Below are 22,891 nucleotides of genomic sequence, written 5' to 3' on the forward strand. Positions count from 1 at the left end.
AATTTACCTGAACAATGGTACTTGTAATCTTATTGGTTGGCCACAGTTTTGTCCCACCTCATGCCCACCTGATGCATCCCCATAGACCTGCCTCACCTCATGGTTTCATTCTATAAAACCCTGAGAAAAGGCAGCTTCTCAGGCAATCCACTCTGACCCCTTCTTTCCTTCTCTCGGACAGGAGCTTTCTTTCCTCCAATAAACACATTGCGCTCTTAACAAAAATGATTAGGGTTTTATTCATCGAGATAATCCCTAGATAAGGGGCCTGGGAAAACCGCTGTGAGGCAATTGCTCAGTGAGTCCTGGGGCATGGGTGTCAGGAACAGCAGTGGGGAAGCAGAAGCAGAGGGCCACGGATGCCACGTGACGGCAAGGAGAGGGCCTCTGGAGCGGACCCGGAGGGGCGGTCACGCTGCTGCTGGCCTTCTCCCTACAGCCTTGCGCGCCGGTCTCCAAGACGAAGCAAGGAGGTGCTGCGTGGCACCTTCTGATAACGAGCTGAACTCAGGCCTTTAGCTTGCCAGGGGAGCACTTATTCCACTGAGCCATCTCCCCGCACCCCCAGGTCAATTTCTTTTTTCCCCTTTATTTGCCTTCCTTTTCATCCCATTCCTTCCCTCCCTTCTCCTCCTCCTTCTCTTCTTCCCAGCCTCGTCTTCCCCATCCATCATCTGAGTAGTGGGCAGTCTGGGCTTACCCTACGCAAAATGCCCCCTGATGCATTAAGCAAGAGCCCCAGAAACTGGACTTGAAAGAGGGTGGTCTGCGCCCACTCTGTGCCTCCCGGGTGCAGCTTGACCCTCTCCGAACTGTTTCCTTGCTTTTTATGGAACAGGTCAAGATCTGCCAACCTCAAATCAAGGACTCAGTGTGACAATTTAATGGGACAGCAGGTATGAAAACTCTATTTGTATTCTTATAGTTGCTAAAACGACCAGGGGAAAAGACTAAAAACTGCACAGTTGCCCTCTGATGGGAGAGTAAATCCATATAGGCCTTTGGTTTTCTTTTCTTTAAAAATTCATTCCCTTTGATCGTTTCTGTGAATCATCCCAAACCGGCTTAAATGTGCCAAATCCTTAGGGAAAAAAATGGTCACTTAGGTCTTATTTATAATCCCAAATCTTTTAACATGAAACTTCCTAATCGGTTTTGTAATTTATGGCACAGCCCCTTTACCTCAATGAACACTGTGTTTCAAAGAAAATGTTATAACATGAGAGAACATTAATGTGATAAAGTTCAATGAAAACTGCAGGATTCAAAGTTATATTATTTGTAACTATTTTAAAATATATTCATTAGGGGCTTTGAAATAGCTCAGGACACTAAGTGCCTGCTTAGGCAAGAGCAGGGATAGGGGTTCAATCCCCGTCACCACATACTGCTTCGGCTCCACCCCAGGGCTCATGGAGTCCATTTAGTCCCGGTGTGGTAGCACATGCCTATAATCCCAGCACTGGGGCTGCTGAAAACAGGAGGATCACTATGAGTCAGAGCTGTGTACTGAGATCCTGTACAAAATACCCTCAAAAAGACACAAAAAACACTAAACTACAAGTTAAAATATAAAGATTGAAAGAAAAAAAAATGAAGTGATAGTCTACTTGATTTAGTGTAGGACTAGGAGGTGTGTTTTTTGAAAAAAATCATTATTCTTTTTTATATTATCTTAATTTTATTTTATTTATTCATTTTTTAAGAGCAGAATATTTATTGGGGAAAGCTTTTGTCCAAGAGAGGGACAAAGGGGGGGAGGGTCTTGAGTGGGTTGCTCCAGGAAACTGTCTCTTCCAGGGACTTTTACAGTAAAACCATGCTGTAAGGTGGGTCTAAGACAGAAAACATGGGAACTCGCTTAGGCAGGCATGAGGTGGGACAAAACTATGGTCAACCAATGAGATTATAAGCACCATGCTCAGGTAAAATTGATTAAGTCCAGGACCAAACGGGAAAGCGAGTCATTTAACAAGGGGACATGAACGTGGGACAGGGTCTCCTCCTGTTGGGGGTTGGGCTAGTGACTCTTTCTGGTTCTTTCAAGGTGATTGATACCTATTTAGAATATCAATCCCTGATGCCCATCCCTAGGGAAGTATGTGGTAGCATTTGCTTACTCTTTTCTCTTGAGATCTGGCCCAAAGCAGGACTGTCTGTCTCTTCCAAAGTTGTAAAGTCACCTTGTCTTCCAGATTATCTCCTTGAGGGCCTGGCCCTGTCTAACTGCCTATAATATTTCTATCTAATTTAGCTGCCTACAACATTCCTCCCTCTGAAGAAGCAACCATGATATCTGAACTGCTGTGATATCTTAATTTTAAATAATGCACATGAATTGTTTTTATAATTAAAATATATAAGATAAAGTGAATTGTACAGAAATCCAATTTTCTTGGTAGCATTATATGAAAAATGTTCTTACGAAATAAAAATTCTTAATATGAAATATTGTACAATGATTATTTCCAAGAAGTAGAGTAATATGGTATTGTTAGTCTTGTTGAATTCTTTTATGATTTAATAAAATGAGAATTAGTGAGGTTCCACAGTAAATGTGGACATTAAGTACTGAACTGAACCTGTTAAAACATAATGAATTCTGAGCACCCAGCAGTACGGTTAATAAAGCTGCATTCATCTCCGGGAGGCTGAGTAGCTAAGTAATCACGCTTGCGTTGGATTTAGTCTGGGCACCTGTTCCTTGTTGGGGTGGAAACAACTGCGCGTGACATGTGCTCTGCAAGTTGTTTCAGAGAGTTAGTACAGCTTTACCTCCTATTGACACCTCTGACGTGTTTCTAGCCAAGGGTGTGAAGTTTCCTTCAGGAAAGTAAGAGAAACATTAGCGAAAGAAACACAATCACTTTCCTTCAGTTAGAGCTTTTCTTACCTTGACGTCCCCAAACATTTCTGGTAGATTGTGTGTTTTTGTTCCTAAATCCAAGTGATACAGGATGTCTTCATCCATGGTATCCAAGTAAGGATTCTTAACATGAACAAACCTTTTCCTGAAAAGAAACACACATATCCTAAAGAGGATGTAAAGAAATTTGGAGAGAAAACACAAGAACCCAGATAGCAGACTACCGCTTTCCTTGCCACCAATTCAGATAAGTGACACAGCCTTCTTATATTTCAATATGGTATAATAATGACAATAATAATATCCAATATTTGCCACGTACTTACTGTGTGCCAGGCATGGATCTAAGCATGGAAATGGCACAGTGACATGCAACTGCATGCAATAGAAACATTCAGTCAACGGAATGTATTACCACTGTAGTATGAAAGTGACATCAGTAATCTGATTTATAAGTGCAGAAGTTGAGAACCCTGAGTACACACTGAATAGTCACCAAGCAGTCATCTCAGTTGCAGTTCGTTTTGCTCCTCTTGGTCTTCTTTCTCTGCAGGGAAGAGTGCTGAGTGCAGTCTCCCGAGCTCTGGAGTCAGATTGCATGGGCTCCTGTACCAGTTCAGCCACGCAGATACTAATTGTGGAAGCTGGAGTGAGTTACCTTCGTTCTTTCACTTCTGTATCTGCTGGCATGCTGTCCCAACCTCTGAAACAGGTATCTGTACCACACCTGATGTACAGTGAACGTTGAGCAACCAGATCTCATTGTACTTCCCAACATGGTGAATCCAACGAGTTTTAGTGAGACAGGCCAGAAAGGGAGGGTGGCAAAGAACGCTAAAAGTCTTTTATTTGGGCGTGTAGCACATCTAATTCTTTTGCCTCCTGGGCACATTGAAAAATATTCCCACATATTCCCATTTCCCTATCAGAGAGATGAAGTCATATGATTGAATTCTGGCAATGTGGGCAGAAGTGATCGCCCACTTCCAGGCATGGCTCTGGTGACAGGACTGGCCCTCGGCAGCCGTGGAAGTGCACACTCCTCCATACCAATCAGCTGTCTCCATGGAGCACAAACCACTGGTCTCTTACACAGCATCAGGCTGCCTGGCCAATGAGAGGTGACTAGCTTTGGTCAACATGCTGAGACATGATGTTTGGCCCTTGAAGAGATTTAAGTGAGGAGTAAAGGTAGCAGGATGACGAGGTAGAAGAGAAGAGGTGAGTAGGCTCGCGAAGAGACTGAATTTGAGTATAACAGGGGCAAAAAGAAAAAGAATTAATGGGCAAATAATTCTGGAGAAAGAAAGATTTAGAACTAAGAAAAGAAATGCTCAGGGACCGGGGAGATGGATCAGTGGAATAAGCGCTTCCCCGGCAAGCGCAAGGACTTGAGTTCAATCCCCGGTTCCACCAAAAAAGAAAAAAAAAAGAAATGCCCAAAATATTGGCTGAAAGAGAAAAAATGTGGCTTAAAGCAGAATGACAAAGTGAAAGACTAACCTCAGCAGAAACCAGAAGAACACAGAACTGTTACAGTAAGGGAAATTTACAAACAGGAAGTGCGATGAGAAGTATTCTTCATTGTAGACACTGTACTGCTGAGCAGCATTTTTCCACCAGACCTCAGAAAACACAGAACAGGGTGCCCAAGAGCCAGTGGAAAGACATGCTTGCCAAAACGAAGGGACCCTCTCTGGACAGCCAGACAGCGATTCTCGGTGCCAGCCAGGCCTTCGGCATGGTGCGGCTCCGCGGCTGCCTGCCCGCTCCCAGCCTCAGCCTGTGGCTGTCAGGCCCTGGCAGCCCCCAGTGTGCAGCGCTGCGTCTGTCCCAGGCTCACGCTCCTAGGGTAGCGCTTCCCTGTGTCCTGCTAGGAGGACTCCTCCTACCTCTCTGCATACTTCTTTGCCTACCGCTCAGCTTTCCAAGGGGTTCTGCGCATCTCTGCACCTCAGGGTGCTTAGGTATATACACTTTCACTCCTGTAGTCTCTTTCAGCTCCACAGACCAGTGCTTTTTAAAGCTTGTTGTGCCTAGGAATCCTCTGAACAGTGCCTCTTCAGAGACCCTGACTCAGAGGCTGGGTGTGCATGTCCCTTGTACAGCTCCCCACTGTGCCCGTGCTGCTGCTCTGTGGGACATACTCTGAGCAGCGCTGCCTCTGGGAACTCCACCAACCGTGCCGATTAATTGCCTCTTTTGCACCTAGGGCCACCGCCCCAGCCTAGCCCTCAGTGTGGCACTGCCACCCGACTGCCTGTCTTTCCTCTTGCTTGGTAAAATCTATCAAATGAAGAGAGTAGCTGCTGCAGTGGAACAGGCCCTAACTCAGTCTAACTCATATTTATAAAGCACTTGTTTTACTGCCTTTAGTTATTTAAATACTAATTATATACTGCTCTAATTATTAGTGAAGATACATTACATACCCTATACCACAGTGGGGCTGCATATCTGCCAAGAATCATCTTGGACTTCTTTTCTTGCTCCCATTCTTAAAATGCTTTAAAACACTTTAACAAGTTTGTGAATTTGTATATAATCTTCAGTAACTCTCACCTCGACTGCGCATTCAAGTCACTGAGGAGATTTTTTAACAACACTGCTGAACAGGTTTAAATTAATTTACAGTATCTAAAGGTGTTTTTGAAATCTTTCCGTATCTTCCCCTGTGTAGAAGAACTCCCACTCTAAGCCTTTCTTCCTGAAATGCCCTTCCCTCTTCCCTTGTGTACTTTACCTGTCCTAATCCTATGCATTTACTCTTCAAAGTCCAATTCAAATATCACCTCTCCCACGAAGGCTTTCACAGGCATCTTCCCTCCCCTATCAATGTTATGTTTCGCTTTCACTCTGTTTCTAAGCATGCGTTTTATGCTGATGCTGTTGGTGTTGCAAATTGTAATACGGTTAAGTTTTTGTCTCCCTGGAAAGACTGCAAATTCCTTGCTGCAAGCTGTCTCATGTAGCTTTCTTTAATCCCCAAATCTTAAATCCTATTTAATGTAAATTTAACTGTTCAGGAAGTGGAACAAGATACTATTAATTTCTTCCTCAAAACATTAGAAGCAACATACTTAGTGGGCCATGCCTTGATTAAAAAAATAAAGTTTTTCATGGTGCTGCCACTTTGCTACTTCAGAGCAGGCATCTTTGTCTCGAAACAGGGCACTTTCTTTCTTCTTCTGTGAGAGGTAAGAAGACACCTCCCCGCATACCCTCCTGATGTGAGGGGCATCACAGATGCAGCAGGCAACAGTGCCTGGGGAGCTTCTAAGAAATGCAAACTCTCAGACCCCACCCTAGACCTACTAAATCACAATCTACATTTTAACAAACTCTAGTAATTCACATGCATATTAAAGTCTTAAAAAACATTACTATCTACTTTCTGTTCCAAATTCAATTACACTTTCTATTTCGCTCTCTCAAAACTATTTTTATGATCTAGAGATCTTCATTTGGAGTCTCACTAAGTCTACAAATCATTGCCCTATAAAAGAATCTCATTCATCTGCTCTAGTGATTCTAAACATTCGCTGCACATCAGAAGCACCAGGGGGACTCTAAAGAGTATCAATAGCTGAGCCCCATCTCTAGTTTCTGATTCATTTAGTCAAAAAGACTGAGTCTTTGATATTTTTTTAAAAATAACTCATCTGGGGTTCCATCTCGGACACCACATTCCACGCCGGCCGCATGCCACGCCGGCCCCACCCCTGGGCAGGCTGAGCCGGCCAATGAGACCAGGTATGGTGGTGCACGCCTGTAATTCCCGCTCTGGGGAGGCTGAAAACAGGAGGGTCACGACAAGTCTGAGCTGCATAGTGAGACTCTGTACTAAATACATTTTTTAAAAAATGATCTAAGGCTGGGGAGATAGTACAATGGCATAAACACCTGTCTGACAAACACAAGGTCATGAGTTCAATTCCTGGTACCAAAAAATAAATGAATAAAATAAATAAAATATAACTGATCTATTTACACTTTTCCTAATCTTCAAGTAGAAAATTTCAAACCGTCAAACCAGTAATTAATGATACTCTTTTGTATTAATCATAATACTCCTATTCATTAATGGAGATATTCTTTAGATTTGCTTGTTGTAAATCACTTAATGTCTAGTGCTCCTCCTTGAATACATTTGGAGAGAAGCCTACAGACATTGATTCATGAAAAAGCACTTCTTTTTTTTTTTAAATTTTATTTGTGGGGGGGGCAGCTCAGCCCACCTTGGGGCGGGGCTGGCTGGCATGTGGTGCTGGGGGTTTGAACCGCGGTCCCTGTGCTTTGCTAAGCTTGTTCTAAGTAGGTGCTTTAGACCACTGAACCATCTCAAAAGCACTTCTAAGATGATCACTCTATCACTAACCATAAAAGAGAAGAAATAAGTTCGTTGGCTACTTAGAGTCTTTGATAGTTCCATATGAATTTCAGACACATTTATTCTATTTCTGTGGGGAAAAAAATGATAGGAATTACATTTATTTGTAGATTCTTTCATGTAGTTTAGATTTTACAATAATACAAAATCTTCTACATGTGAAATAAGATATATTTCTGTATGCTGTACTTGTGTCTTCAATTTCTTTCTTAAATATTTTATAGTTTTTAGTGTATGTGTTTTTCAACTCCTTGGTTAAATTTGTTTCAATTAATTTTTATCTTATGCCTGCATGGCGTGTGGCACTGGGGATTGAACCCGGGTCTTTGTGCTTCTCTGGCAGGCACTTAGACTGCTGAGCTATCTCCCCAAGCCTCCTTGCTTAAATTGACTCCTAAGTATTGTATGCTTTTGCTGTATTATTGTAAGCAGTATTGTTTTCAGATAGTTTGTTAGCGTATAGAAGCACTAGTGCTTTGTGCGTATTGACTTTTCTTGAGACAGGGTCTCACTTTACAGCTCAGGCTGGCCTTGAGCGCACTAGGTAGCCCTGTCTGGCCTCTAACTCACAGCGATATTCTTGCTTCAGCCTCCTGAGTACTGGGATTAGAGATGTGTGCCACCAAGCCTGGCTCACAGGGTCACTTTTGTAATGAGTAACTTTATTAATTTTTTTACTTTATTAATTTTTTACTAGCTCTAATTTGGTGGTGGAATCTTTAAAGTAACAAATCTGGAAGCATCACAATCCTTGATTTCAAAATATATTGTGGAGTTATTATAGTCAAAACAGCATGCTAAAAACAGAACATTGACCAATGAAACAGGATAGAAAGTCTAGAAATAAACCTCTTAATTTATGGCAAATTAATATTCAACAAAGATGCCAAAAACATGTAATGGGAAAAGGATCAACTTTTCAATGCATAATGCCGTGAAAGCTGTGTGTTCACATATAGAAGAATGAAACTGTATACAATTTCACCCATCATCAACTCAAAATAGATAAAAAGTTTAAATTTAAGACAAAAAATTGTAAAGTTACTAGACTCCTAAAACTCAGGCAACAAAATATTTTTTAAAAGATAAATTGAATGTATCATACCAAAGAGCCTCTGCACAGTGTAGAAAGCAGTTAACAGAGTGAAGAAAAAACCCAATGGTTGGGAAAAAAGATTTTCAAATAATGCATCTGCTAAATAAGTGGTAGGAAAAATGCATAAAGAAATTTAAAAACTAAATAGCAAGAAAACAACACAATTAAGAGATAGACAAAAGTCTTCTAAACAGACATTTCTCAAAGAGACACACATTTCCAGAAGATAGGCTTTGAAATATTTTTAAGAGGTTTTTTTTTTTTTTTTTTTTTTTTTTCGGTACTAGGGATCGCGCTCATGCTGCTGAGCTATATCACCAGCCCTATGTTTTAAAATATTAAACATCACTAATCATTTTCAAAATGAAAATTTAAATCACAATGAGCTATCACTTTATACTGTTAGGATGGCTGTCATCCAAAAGACCAGTGTGCTGGGCAGGTGACGCAATGCCTGTAATCTCATCTTTTTAAAAGGCTGATGTAGAGGGATGGAACTTCAAGGCCAGCCTGCACAAATTAGTGAGAGCTTGCCTCAAAATAAAAACGTGAAAGGGGCTGGCTGTGCTGGAAATGTATCTCAATAGCAAGCAGTGCACTGGTCTAGCAGGCACAAAGCTCTGGGTTCAATTCCCAGTGCCACCAAAAGAAAAGACAAAGGCTATAAAAAGTCCTGGGGATGAACTTCAGTGGCAGAAAGTCTGCTGGCAGCCGCAAAGCCTGGATTTAGTCTCCAGGACAAGAGAGAGAAATAAAGGCCAGATGATAGCAAATGTGAGGCTATGGGCACAAAAGAATGTTTGTATGCTGTTAATAGGAATATAAATTAGTTCAGCCACCGAGGGAACCAGAGGCTCCACAAGAAGCCAAAATGAGAAAGACCATAAGATACAGAAATCATGCTTCTAGGTATACATCTGAAAGAACTGAAATCAGTGTATCAAAGAGAGATACACGTGCCCAAGCATTATGCAGAATAGCAAAGTTACAGAACCAATCTAAGTGTCCTTCAAAGGATGAATGGATAAAGGAAATACTGTCCCTGTACAAAACAGAATATGGTTCAGCCACCAAAAGTAAAAATATTCTGTCATTTGTCAAGATATGAATTCAACTAGAAGACATTTTGTTAAGTGAAATAATCTGGGCACAGAAAGACAAATATCATAAGATTTCTCTTGAATATGCAATCAAAAAAGTTTATCTTGCAGAAACAGAGAGGCAAATGGTACATACTAGAGGCTCAATAGGAAAGAGAAAGATATTGAAGAAGGTGTTGATTCCAAAGAACAGAGTCTCCATTAGACTGGAGGAAAAAGTTGTAGTGCTCCATTGTACTACACAATAACCAGTATTAATAGCAATGTTTACAAAGAGGACCAAGATGGTGGAGGGGCAGGCAGCAGAGAAAGGCCCCCTGAGAATTGCCATCCAGATGCTGAATACAGCAGTGTGGGGAGGACCAGAGGAGGAAAGTGGTGAAGGCTCTAAACTGTGAATTGAAGCCCATGGAGAGAGTGAAGAGAGAAATTTCAATGAAGAAAAAAGGTAGCCAGCAGCGCCTTCTCCCTGAGACAGGATTCGCTCTGTGAAAGGAGCAATTCAAACCTGCAGACACACAGTGACAGCTGGTGACCCCAGAGACCTCCACGAAGAGATGCAGCAGTGGAGGGATGGGAGCAGTGGAGGGATGGGAGCAAGAGGGACAGGAGCAGGGGAAGGACGGGAGCAGGGGAGGGACGGGAGCAGTGGACGTGAAGGACTGCACTGCTGGCCCTGAGTGCTGAGGGCTCCCAGTCTGATGCGAGAGAACGACTGGCCGGGAACCTCTCACCCAGAGAGGGGCCAGCTGAGCTCAGAACTCAGGTGCCTGTGGCTCCATTTAGTGGCACCCAGCCAGGCTCAGGCCTCTAGAAAGAGGGTGGGTGGGTGTATGCCAAATGAATCTGTACTGGCCAGAAGGTGCAGGCTTGGTAAGATGATCCACTATCCAGCCAAAAAGCGACTGCTGGCTAGCTGGGGTAAATCAACACAGAGCAGGACTCTGTCTCCACATGTTGTCTACCAGTGACAGCAGACACAGACCAGGAATGAACTTGCTTTTTTCTTTCTCACGTTTTGTTGTTGTTGTTGTTGTTGTTGTTGTTGTTGTTGTTGTTGTTTTGGTGGTGGTGGTGGTATTGTTTTAGTCCTTCATTTCGGTTTTTGCTTTTCTTTCCTCTTTCATTGTCTGATCTTGTTTGGTTTTTTGTTATTGTTGTTGTTTTGTTGTTGTTTTTATGGTACTAAGGATTGAACTCAGGACCCTGTGTTTGCTAGGCAAGCGCTTACTCTACCGAGCTATCTCTCTGGCCCCTGGTCTTGTTTTTATATGAATGTGAATATGACTCCTAGTCTCTTCCTGGTCATCGATCTGTTCTGTTCTTCTTTATATCTCTTCCTTCTCTCTTTCCTTCTAGACTTCTGTACCAGTTTCCCAAAGTTCATGTGGTCCCCCTTAGTCTTCCAACCTTACTTCCAATTGCTTCGTCTTCCTCCATATCTCTGTTTTCTCCCTAACCCATTTTAAATTTTAACCCCTGACGGCAAGATTGACATATAGGGATTTGTATACTGCATACAATTTTGTGGTGTGTTTGGATTTTGGTATAGAACCACAAATCTAGTTTATATAGGTATGGCAAATTAACGGTTAGCTCAGTTTGTCATTTTCTAGGCTGTGTTATATGCTGTTGTTATTCCTGATGGCACTACTATAGATAGCTTAAAGTGATAGTTAATTGTTCAAACAATTTCTCTTCCTGGTATCGCAAGACTGAGATTGACTAAGGGTCACAGAAAATAGTGTGGCACAATGTGAAAGAACCATGGGCTGGGCTGAACAGGCAGCAAATTCTCATCCACAGCAAATTGAATAAATACGATTTTGCAAAAGACTCAAAACCAAAAAATCACCTACACCTGGAAGATAACTCAGAGAAGTCATTTCCTAAGAGTTCTAAATACTAACAATAAAGCAACCCACCATGAATAATTTATAAGAATCACCCCAGGAATTAAACTAAAAGAAAATGAGAAGACAATTAGATAAGATGCAATCCCAAACATCCAGGTCACCAAAGGTAAAAGCAGGGGACAATGACACAGGACAGTCCAAAATTCACCCATGTGGCCTCTCTGATGTGGAAAAAATAAAGCAATAGAATATAGCTCTAGAAAAATAAAATAAAACCAGACATATTTTCTCAGACAACTGAAGAGATGGTGTCCACAATGAAAACCATGCTTAGTTACTCTAGAGTAGACACACACAAAATAAAAAATAGAAGAACTTAGAAAATCATGCAAGCTATGAATGCTCAGCATAGGAAAGAAATGCAGTCCACAAAGCAAATTCATACAGGTATCTAGGAGAATAAAAACTGCATTGAAGGTATTTGCACTTAGGCAGATACAGGGGTCAGAGGTTCCGTCCCCTGCCTGCCATGCTGGCCTCATCTCCGCAGCACACTGAGATGATGATTGAAACTGGGCATAGTGGCACTCGCCAGTAATCCCAGCTCTTGGGAAGCTGAAAATAGGGGAATCACTATGAGTTCAATCTACATAGTGAGACCCTGTAGACCCTGTACTAAATACAAGAAAAGAAACAATTGATCCTTCCTTGTTCTTTTTTTTTTTTTTCCTGGCAGAACTGGGGATTGAACTTAGGCCCTTGTGCTTGCTAAGGAAGCACTTATTCCCCTGAGCCATCTTCCCTGCCCCAGAAAGAAGGAACTGAAAGAAAGTATTTGCAGCAGATTAAGTCAATGTGAGGACAAGATCTCAGATACAGAAGACAGGCTTGCAGTTAGAGATCATGAAAAGAAAGAGTTCTTAAAAATAGCAAGCGACCATGAGAAATCAACACAACAGCTGCTAAATGGGGAAAAGAAAAATAAATTAAGATTGATTGTAGCCAATGAAAAAGCAGGAGATAGTACAAATGATATTTTTTAAAAACCTGTTTACAGACATTATGGCAGAAAAGTTTCCTGGTAAAGAAAAATAATTTTACATACCAATAAGTAAGACATACAGAACTCCAGTTAGACATGATCAAAAAAAAAAAAAAAAAATTCACAGTAGGCATATCATAGTTAAGATTCCAAAAATTCAACACAAGAAGAAACAAGTCATGGGCTTTACAGGAAAGCCCGTCAGGGTCACAGATGATTTCTCAGCACAAACCCTAAAGTCAAGCAGAGCTCAGAGTGAAGAATTTCCAGCTCTAAAGGAAATCTTCATCTCAATTTGATGTACCCCACAAAACTATCTTTCAAAACTACTGGATAAATAAGACACTTTCTTGACAAATTACATCTGAGGAGTTTATGAGCACAAGCCGGCACTCCAAAATGTTTTGAAGGACATTCTAGAGAGAGATAACAAGGACCACCACTCCATAAACCCCAACGGAAGTAATCCACTAGGCAGGGCAAACAAAGGCATAGACTGTTAGAATGGATAAAGAAGCAAGATTCAACAATGTGCTGTGTATAGGAAACACATATAATTCAAAAATAAATTCAGACACTGAACATCAAAGAATGGAAAACAATACCCTGTGTGACAGGAGCTCAGAAAAGAGCAGGGGTAGCTATTCTATTTGCAGACAAAATGAATTTCAAACCAAGACTGAGAGAGATCAAGTTTACTGCATCCTTGGAAATACTCCAAGAGGAAGAGATGCAAATCATAAATGTATATGCAACAAATGCCAGTGTATCCCACCATATAAAACAAGCATTAAAAAGCATGAAAATTCTAATAAGCACTAATATTGGGAATCTCAATACCCCACTGTTACAAAAGGACAGATCAGGGCCAGCCAGATAGCTCAGTGGACTAAAACGCCTGCTAAGGCAGAGTGCAGTGGCCGGGGTTTGATTCCCGGTGTGCGGTGCTGACCCCACCCCCAGGACACACTGAGATGGTGATTGAGAGTGGGCATACTGGGTGTGTGGTGGCTTATGCCTGTAATTCCAGAACTTGGGAGGCTGAAAACAGGAGATTCTCTACAAATCTGATCTACATAGTAAGACCCTGTAGACCCTGTACTAAAATACATAAAAATGGACAGATCAACTAGAGCAAAAATCAACAAAGAAATATTAGAACTGAACCATTTTGAACAAATGGACTTAGTAGATGTCTGTAGAGTGTTCTACCACACAATATCAAAGTACACATTCTCCTCAGCTGCACACAGGACATTCTCCAAAACAGGCTACATACTAGGTCATAGAATATGCTTAAGTAAATGCAAAGAGATGAAAGTTATCCCATACATATTATCCAACTGTAGTGCAATTAAATAAGAAATCAATGGCAAAGGAAACCACAAGAGCTTCATTAACATGTGGAAATCAAATAACACCCTCCTGAAGAACCAATGAGTGACAGATGAAATTAAATAAGAAATTATACAGTTTCTACCATTTCTTTTTCAGTTCCTGACTATAAAGTCTAGCTATTTAATTTTTTTTTTACTTTTTAAAGAACACAAAATTATAATAGAAAAAAACAGCATAATGATACAAAATTTCACTAACCAAAGTAATAGGAATTCAATGATAAGGACAATACAATGTATTAGAACTTATCAACACAATGAAAGCAGTCAAAGGAGGGCAATTTATAGCAGTGAATACCCACATCAGGAAAACAAAGCAAGCACAAAAACAACTTAATGGTAAACCTCAAAAATCTAGAAAAAGATGGAGATAAAAACAGCAGGGCATTGGCAGAAAACAAACCCAAAGGTTAGTGGAACAGATTGGAAAAGGCGGAATAGCTCCAGACACGCTCCGCCACTGTGCCTTCGACAAAGCAGTTGAACATGCTTACTGGAAGAAAAATAGGCTCTTTAATAAGTGATGCTGGAAAACTGGCTCTGCAAATCCTAAAAATTATAACTGGACCCATATTTTTCACTGTACATGAAATTAAATTTGAAAAGGGTCAAAGATCTAAATATTAAGACAGAATCATTAAACCTGTCAGGAGATAGACCAAGGAAAACTCTTGAAGACATTGCTGTAGGCAAATATTTTATGAATAAACTCTGATCACACAAGAATTATAGCAAATAATGAACAACTGTGATATCAACATATTAAAAAACCTTTTGCACAGCAAGAGCAACCACCAACAGAGTGAAGAGACAACCCACAGTGTGAGGAAAAAAAATGTTTGCCAGCTGTTCCTCAGACAAAGGATTACTATCAAGGATGTATCAAGTAGTCAAAAAAGAAATTTAAAATTTTTCTAATTTAAAGAAGTGAGGTGAATACATACTTCTCAGATGAACTACAAACCGCAAATGATATATGAATAAATGTCATCAGTCATTTAAGAAATGCAAATTAGAACAACACTGAAATTCCATCACACCCCAGAAAAATGGCTATTATCAAGAAATCAACTAATACCAAATGCTGAAGAGGCTGTGGGGAAATAAGAACGCTCCTCCACTGTTGGTGGGAGTGTAGACTGGTGCAACAAATGTAAAAATCAATGTGGAAAGTCCTCAAAAACTGTGATTGGAAGTCCCATCGGACCCAGTTATTCCCCTTTTGGGTATCTTCCCAGAACAATGAAGAACATCATACCACTGCAATATATGTGCATTCATGTTTGTATCAGCTCATTTTGTAACAGTTAGATTTTTGGAAACAACCCAATTGCCAAACAACTGAGGAACAGAGAAAAGAGATATGGTTGTTTTTTACAATGGAGAACTACTCAATCATAAAAAAGGATAAACTGAAGACTTTTATATCTAAATGGATGCAATTCAAGACCATACTCATAAGTGAAATCAATCAGATTTGCACGTGTATCTTATTGTCTCCCTAGTGTGAGATGCTGAAAGAGTAAGAATCAAAATATTAAAAAATGGAAAGAAGCTTCAAGAGGAAAGAGAAATACTAATATATATTTATATTAGCACAGGGTCTTGCTACACAGCTCAGACTCATAATGATTCTCTTGTCTCAGTCTCCTCACTGCTGGGATTGTAGGTGTGTGCCACCACTCCGTTTCAGTAGCCGGCTATGTAGTTATATAGTTATATTACTAATTTCTCTTAGTTCATTGAAAAGAAAGTTTTGTGCTGATATTTTTAAAACAATTAAATGCTGATATCTTGCATTTGTATCTTGTACTCTGAGTAACTAATTTAAAGATAATATGCAATTAACCATCGTTACTCTCCTATTATCTTGTTTTAAATTGTTGTTTTATTTTTTCTCTTTAAAATTAAAAAAATAGTAAGTATGCTTCAAAATTGCTTTAAAAATAGACATTGAGGGCCAGGGAGATAGCTCTGCAGTCTAAGAAACTGCCTGGCTAGCACAGAGGCCAGGGTTTGATCACTGGCACTGCATGCTATGCCAACCCTGTGCCAAGCCAGCACTGAGGCCGGGCATGGTGGTGCACCCCTGTAATCCCAGCACTGAGGAGGCTGAGACAGGAGGATCACTATGAGTCCAAGCTGCATAGTGAGATGCTGTACCCAATAAATAAATAGAATATATTTTTTATTTAAAAAATAAAAAAGAATAGATGCTGAGCATTGTCACTACACAAGAGAATTTGATTAGATGATGGATATTTTAATTAGCTTGACTAAATTTTTCTATACATATAATGTATATATAGAGAGAGAGATCAAAACCTCATATTCTACTCAATATACACAATTATTATTTATTAATTAAAACTAAACAAAAATGTTAATTAAAAAGGAAAAGCTGAGGGCCGGTAAGATAGCTCAGTAGACTAAGCACTTGCTTAGGTAAGCACAGGGGCCAAAGTTCGATCCCTGGCACCACATGCCACACTGGCCCCGCTCCTGGGCTCACTGAGCTGGCAATGGAGTCCAGGTGTGGTGGCAGAAGCCTGTAATCCCAGAACTAGGGGGACTGAAAACAGGAGAATCACTACAAGTCCCAGCTGCATAGTGAGACCTTACACACACACACACACACACACACACACACACACACACACACACACAGAGTTCTGGTTTGGGAATTCATGCTAAAGTCAGCCTTCTGTGGACCTGGCTATTATAATTCTTTGCTCTTTCTGAAACATACATGTTTTACTCAATAACCTTGCATGTGCCATCTCATCCTCAAACTTCCTTTGCATTTTCTTGCTTTCCTAACACATGGGATAAAATCTTTCAGCAAATCACAAGCTATACTTCATCATCAGTATTAAATATCATTCACAAAAAATAAGTGCTTGCTGGGAAGAAGCGGCTCCATTTTCCATCAGCTTCACCTTCACAGTATTTTTCTTTTTTCTCTATTTCTCCTTGACTCCCTGAAGAAATGAAGGGAGTGGCAGGAGCTCTGCCTGATGCGGGTAAACAGAACATTTTCTGAAATGCTGACAAGATGGCAAGAGTTTTCACACAGCTCTCAGCGAAGCACAGGGAGCTTGCAAAACTTCCTTAAGGCTCATGAAGATTAATGCTCTATTATGTTCTGTTAACCTGGGGCCGAAATTGGAGCTACATTCGCAGGCAGCATGGGCAGATTTATGCCTACCCCCGAGATGAATAACATCCACGGTGTCTTAAAAGGAACTGAGAGCAAAGGCTACCACAAAGCATGCAAAGTCACGTCATAGTGTGCTGCAACACAGGGAAACACCCATGTGCACGGGGAGGTCCTACAGTTATTTCTTAGAAGCCGCCCATCACCCTGGAATTCAAGGCTAAGTTCCACAGTGAATTCAAGGCTCAGCAGCAATTCAGGCTCGCTGTCAAGTTTTGCATGTTTTGTGGCCTTTGAGGATGCCTTTCCCAAATGAACCAACTCTCTCCTCTTCTCCCCACAGGGAAGAACCAAGACATGATTAAGATTATTGGGAACAAAATTTGCATAGTTTCTATTTTGGTCTATATTGTAAGATGTCTTCCATCTGAATTATGTCTAAACTTAAGAAACATACACAGTGGTAGAGGCGCATCATCTGAACATTTAATATAAATACAAGGAACATCTGTCTTATCTGATTAAAAAATCAAAATCAACATTACTTACCCATCATATGTATTCCTGTCAGGTCTCATGGATCTATTAGAAGCCGGTAAAATAGAAGCCATACTTTATCTTATGTGAATATGAGTAAAGAAAAATACTAAATTTGCTATTAAATTATAGATCTAATCATAATAATTTAGGTTCAGGTTAGAATGACACCTTCACTAAAAGGTGTTATGTTTTCTTCTGAAATTGTAAATAGAACTCTTCACTTAAAACTTTAAACCTAAAATTGAATTGACAGGTGTCAATCCAAAAATACCTCCTGACTTGGCCTTTTATACCACGGCCTAGCTCTCAAAGCATGGCATTCCCAAGAAGATAGGATCCGTCTGAAGGTGTGGCATCCCATATCTCTGAGCAGGTTGGTCAGCATGTCAGCTGACGACCACAGCACCTTTCTGCAATGTGTGACGTTGGTCCCAGCGTGGGTCTTACGAGGTGCACAGACTTATTTGCTTTGAGACAACTGTATATGGGTGCAAGTCCCCTTTTGAGACATGTGCCATTCCTACCAGATTAGCTCCAAAATGTGTCCAACCCATGTGAGAACTTTCAGTTCCAAACACGTTGTGTTCCTTTCCCCACCCCGCCCCTCACTAGCTTGTTTGCATTCTTTGGGATCATCAGTGAGGAAAACAGCCAAAGTCGGGGCCTCAGCATGCCCTTTTGCCTGTACTTTGCTCTCTCGAGTTCACATAGAAGGTCTGGTAATTACACAAACATGTTTCCCAGGGCCTCTTCAGTTACTTAAATTCTAGGTTGCCTTTAAAATGTGCTGAACCATTTGTCTTGGTGTCAATCCAAGTAGAATAATGAATTATAACCTAAAGTATTTGGAAAATGTTCCTTTTAGAAAAATCTATTAATTTGCTGCTTGCTCTGATGTTTCTCACCTTTTGCTTTGGAGGGAAGAGGTCTGGAAGAATTCAAGAAATCTTTGTCCTAATCCTTTATTTTCTGGCTCCCATGAAAATCAGGTGTAGTTCTGTGCTGGTGAGTGTTTCCAGAACATTCATCCATGGCTTCCAAGTACTTTAGAATCTAAAATGTACACAAGTGCCAAGTAGAAGCAAATGTAAGGCCACTCGCTGTGCAGAAGGATTTCTCTTTAAGAATGCACATCGAAGTCAAGGGTCAAATGTCTCTGTCCCAGTTGGGGTCTCCAGTTCTAAGTTACTCCACTTCCTGGCAATAGCTGTTCTTGGCAAGCTCCTCAGATTCCATACTGGTCTATCTTCCCACTCGGTCCATCTTGCCAGCCAGCAGAGTCTTCAGAAGGGGAAGAAAGAAAGACAACAGGAATGTCTATCCTAGGAAGTCATTGTAGCCTAGATTTTGTTATTGTCCCTTTAAAAAAGAGACATTTACAATTTTGCCCATGATACCAAAAAATCTCTGAGCAAACTTATTTTGGAAAATGTAATGACAATTATGAGACAAGATCAGCCTACAGATATGTATTGCCTTTAAACCTGAGCCAATGATCCTTGCTTGCCATTTATAATAATAAATATGTCTCTGGCCTTTGACTCGCCTCAGGCTGCCCTACTTGCTGCTTTCATTGGCTATTTTCTCAGCATGCACACCAAGGGCTACTGGGACCTGCACACTTTTATTTGGTATTTTGTGCCATATCTCTCCATGTATCTTTAGGGTATAAGGAGGACCACCAACTTCCGGTCTGGCATTTACCACTGCCCCCGACAGGTGAAAATGTAAGGTAAGAGTTGCGCAATTAATTACTCCAATGAATTAATTGGAGTAATGCATCTGCTTCCAGTGCAGCTTCTGTCAGCCAGCGGCCTTGGTCCTGAGCAAGTGCCAGGAATACCAGGTAAGCTGCGCAGGCTTTGTGCACCAGCTGCCTGAGACATTAAGATGAATGACCATCACTTGAGTGAAACTCGGAATGGTTGTACAGAATCTGTAGAAATAGAGTATTAATTAAGTTCCTCTGGGCAATCTAATGTTATTCTTTCCAGTTTTCAATCTTCTGAAGACTTACTCTGACTGCTATGGCAGGTTGTTGCTTGACCTTTTTTTTGACCGACTACATTGCAAAACGCCAGTCACCCTACCCAGTTGGGGAAACGCTGTGTTTTTAGAAAGCGTACATGCAGGAGTGCACAAGGCTGATGGGGTCAGCCACAGGGTGTTTTGTGAAAACTGCTGTGGGCCAGCAGGGCCACCAGCCTCAGCCCAGCCATGTGGCCAGGAGGGCCTGCACCAGGCACCAGGTCCATGCTCCTTCACAGCGCCTGGCCTCTGAGAGCTCTCTTGGCTCCGGCTCCTTCCTCATTGTGTCTCTCATTCCCATGACAAGTTTCTGTCTGACAGTTCTGCCTCTGAACCCCTGATGTGGAGTCCTGATGTGCAGCTAAATGGCACTGGGTCTCCTCGCCAGTTGGCATGATTTCTGCAGAGTCTGCGAGACTTAATGTGTGCAGTAGAGCCATCCCCACCCCCTGAGATGCTCTCATCACTCTGGGGAGGGGATTGCTGAATCTGGAGCTCCCAGAAGTTTCCTGTGTGCCAGAGGCTGTGGTAAATCCTGACAATTTGAAACTTCTTGTGTCTGCCTTAAAGGAATCCTCTCTCCAGTGGGGAAAGAGCGATGAAAGGTAAAGAAAGGGCCAGGCACCAAGCAAACTTAGCAAGAGGCACCAGCGTGAGTCTGGGAGACACGGGGGACTTCGAGGATGGTGCGATGCCTAGGCTGGGGCCTGAAGAAAGAGGCCCCTGGAAACTACCTCTGCATGAGGATGAGCTGAACGCGAGAGGCCGGTGCCGCCGGCCCAGGGCACGATGTATGAAACGCAGAGGCAACAAGAGTAATGCCACACTTAGGGAACTTCTGCCAGCTCTGTGAAGTTTTTGTTCTCAAGTGTTTTCAGTTTTCCAAATATCTGGCATTCAAAAAACAAATAGTGGCCAAAAGAGGGTTTCGCTAATTATAGTTCACTTTAAATATTTACATTTAATGAATGGAGATCCTAAATCTCTTAGTAATTCAATTTAACTGCCACATGTGGGGGTGCACTCCTGTAATCCCTACACTCAGCAGGCTGAGCCAAGAGGATCACCGTGAGCTCAAGGCCAGCCTGGGTTACATAGTGAATTCAAGACCAGCTTGAACTACATAGCGAGGCTCTGTCTCAAAAAACAAAACAAGAATAAGAATAAGAATCATTCAGTTTACCTGTGCTATCCACAATTCATTGCTGGGTTTATTTTTTATTAATTTTTATTTTGGTGGCACCAGGGATTGAACTCACTAGATCTAGGTTTTGATGTTAATAAAAACACAACCATATCTGTAATATTCCCTTTTTGCTTCACATTGCCTCACTAAGAACTCGAAATTCCTACTCAAAGAATCCCAATTAATCCCCCGCTCCAGGAAAGTGGACAGTGAAAAAAGCTGTGGTCACAGCCAGAGCCTGAGGAAAGATGCCGCTGGAAACCACCTCTGCATGAGGATGAGCTGAACGCGAGAGGCCGGTGCCACCGGCCCAGGGCACAATGTATGAAACACAGAGGCAACAAGAGTAGTGCCACACTTAGGGAACTTCTGCCAGCTCTGTGAAGTTTTTGTTCTCAAGTGTTTGCACCAGGATTTCTCAGATGGATCTTTGGTAGCTTTCAGTTTTCCAAATATCTGGCATTCAAAAACAAATAGTGGCCAAAAGAGGGTTTCGCTAATTATAGTTCCAGATGTAGGCAACCCACTATAAGTTACTTTGAGCCATATGGAATTGCATCTCTAATAAAATGCTATGAGATTGCAGTGTTTGAACTGTCCTTCCTTTAGTTATTTTTCCCTTCATGATCCTGTCCAAATGCAGGGCTTTGCCTCTGCTACACTCATCCAGCAGGGCCAAACAGAGGGCCATCATCATGAGAAAGTTCCCTTGCAGGTGGATCTAGGGGGGCTAACGCCCCATGGGGGGAGGATTCCCGCATCCTCCGCTCTTCCACAGAACCACTCGCTCCTGATTTCAGCCCCAGGGGATGTTATAGTCACTGTGCTCATGTTGAAAAAATTTTTATGATGTGCTTCATAGTCAGAACTGCAAACCAATAACATACTTCCCAGTACCTACAAAGCACCAGCACCTGGAATGTTTATAAAGTGGAAATGCACTTTAGCAAAATAACCCTGATTTACAACATTTTACTTTGTCTATAATTATGTTTCTCAATATTTAAAATAAATGCTCAAAGTATTTATAAAGGAATTTCCTCTCAGACAATGATGAAAAAATGAAAGAACAAGTTTCAAGTTGTGTGAACACTTATTAATGGGGATCATCTGGCTATCATCGATCACTCCAGAAGGGGTCCCTTTCCAGCTGAATGGAAAGGTCACGTGGGCCACGTCGCCACAGACCACCCAGCAAGCGATGGCGAAGCATCCCCTGAGTGCCAAGGACGCTGCGCCTGGGAGCAGGGTGACGATGGGAAAGCGGTCTCCGGCGCGTGCTTCTGACCACGTCCGAGTGAGAGTTCGACTTCCACCTCCCCGGCTTCTCGGAAGGTGTTTCTCACTGAAATTCACCCCCACTGGGTGACCTGAGCGTAAACGCATTGCTCCCCCATAACTGACCATCACGCCAGCGCTAGAGTCTCCGGGGGTCTGTAGACCCTGTAGGGCGCCAGCACTGCCCAGCAGCGACTCAAGTGGCCTGGTCAGCAGAGAGGTTATGCTTGAAAATGCTGGACTTCAGAATGTTCTTTGGTTCAAATTCTACAATTTTTGTGCTCTTGCTGTCTAAGCAAATGTGAGGCACAGTGCTTCAGACAAGAAACTAAGGAAAACGTACTGTACGGAAATAAAGTATGATTAGTATCAATCAACATAGTACCAGTAAGGAATAAAAATTAAAACCTTTTTCTCTATGTTAATGAAAAATGGCCACACTCAGCTAGACTAGAATAAGGACAAAAATCATTTCATAACGTCAGTGAAGACCTCAAGCTGCAGACTAAGTGGTCCCCACACAGCATCCCATTTAATCCTTACAACTCCATGAGGTGAGTGCTACCATTTCCCCAATTTCCAGATGAGGAAAGAAAAGCCACACAAGTTAAATGAGGCTCCTGAGATCCAGCAGGGGTAACCCAAGATTAGAATTCAGAGCCACGTCTTCCCAGCTACAAAGCCCCGCAAACCCTCTTCAAAACATGCCTCGCGCGTGCTTTGCGGTTAGCCCCTCTGGAGCTCACCACTGGCTATGATTTTACACAGAAGTAGGGCCATATTCAACACGCTGCCTGCACAAGTTCTGTCTACACCTGCGTGGCCCCTAAAACGGGAGCTAAAAAGCACAGATAATCTGAGGAAAGTGAACAGAGCTTCAGTGAAATCGTTTGAAAAATTGTTTTAAATGTGGTCAAATGCTAACAGTTGTTAAATTTGTGGGGCCTGTGCACAA

At 41.7% G+C, this 22,891-nt stretch overlaps 1 protein-coding gene across 6 annotated transcripts in view; it reads right to left on the bottom strand.

Annotated features, from left to right (window-relative positions):
• Upp2 (uridine phosphorylase 2) overlaps positions 1 to 22,891 on the bottom strand; it is a 273,249-nt gene that overhangs the window by 34,347 nt on the left and 216,011 nt on the right. For 3 of the 6 annotated variants that reach the window (XM_023713627.1, XM_023713626.1, XM_023713630.1), the window contains one exon: positions 2,894 to 3,011. In XM_023713627.1, the coding sequence (XP_023569395.1) occupies positions 2,894 to 3,011 (118 nt within the window). Of the gene's footprint in view, positions 1 to 2,893; positions 3,012 to 3,351; positions 3,426 to 17,453; positions 17,710 to 22,891 lie in introns of those variants that run through there. The other 3 variants (XM_004629904.2, XM_023713628.1, XM_023713629.1) reach the window with 3 other exon arrangements.

This window comes from Octodon degus, unplaced genomic scaffold, assembly GCF_000260255.1.
Source record: "Octodon degus isolate 3935 unplaced genomic scaffold, OctDeg1.0 scaffold00032, whole genome shotgun sequence".
Lineage (NCBI taxonomy): Eukaryota > Metazoa > Chordata > Mammalia > Rodentia > Octodontidae > Octodon > Octodon degus.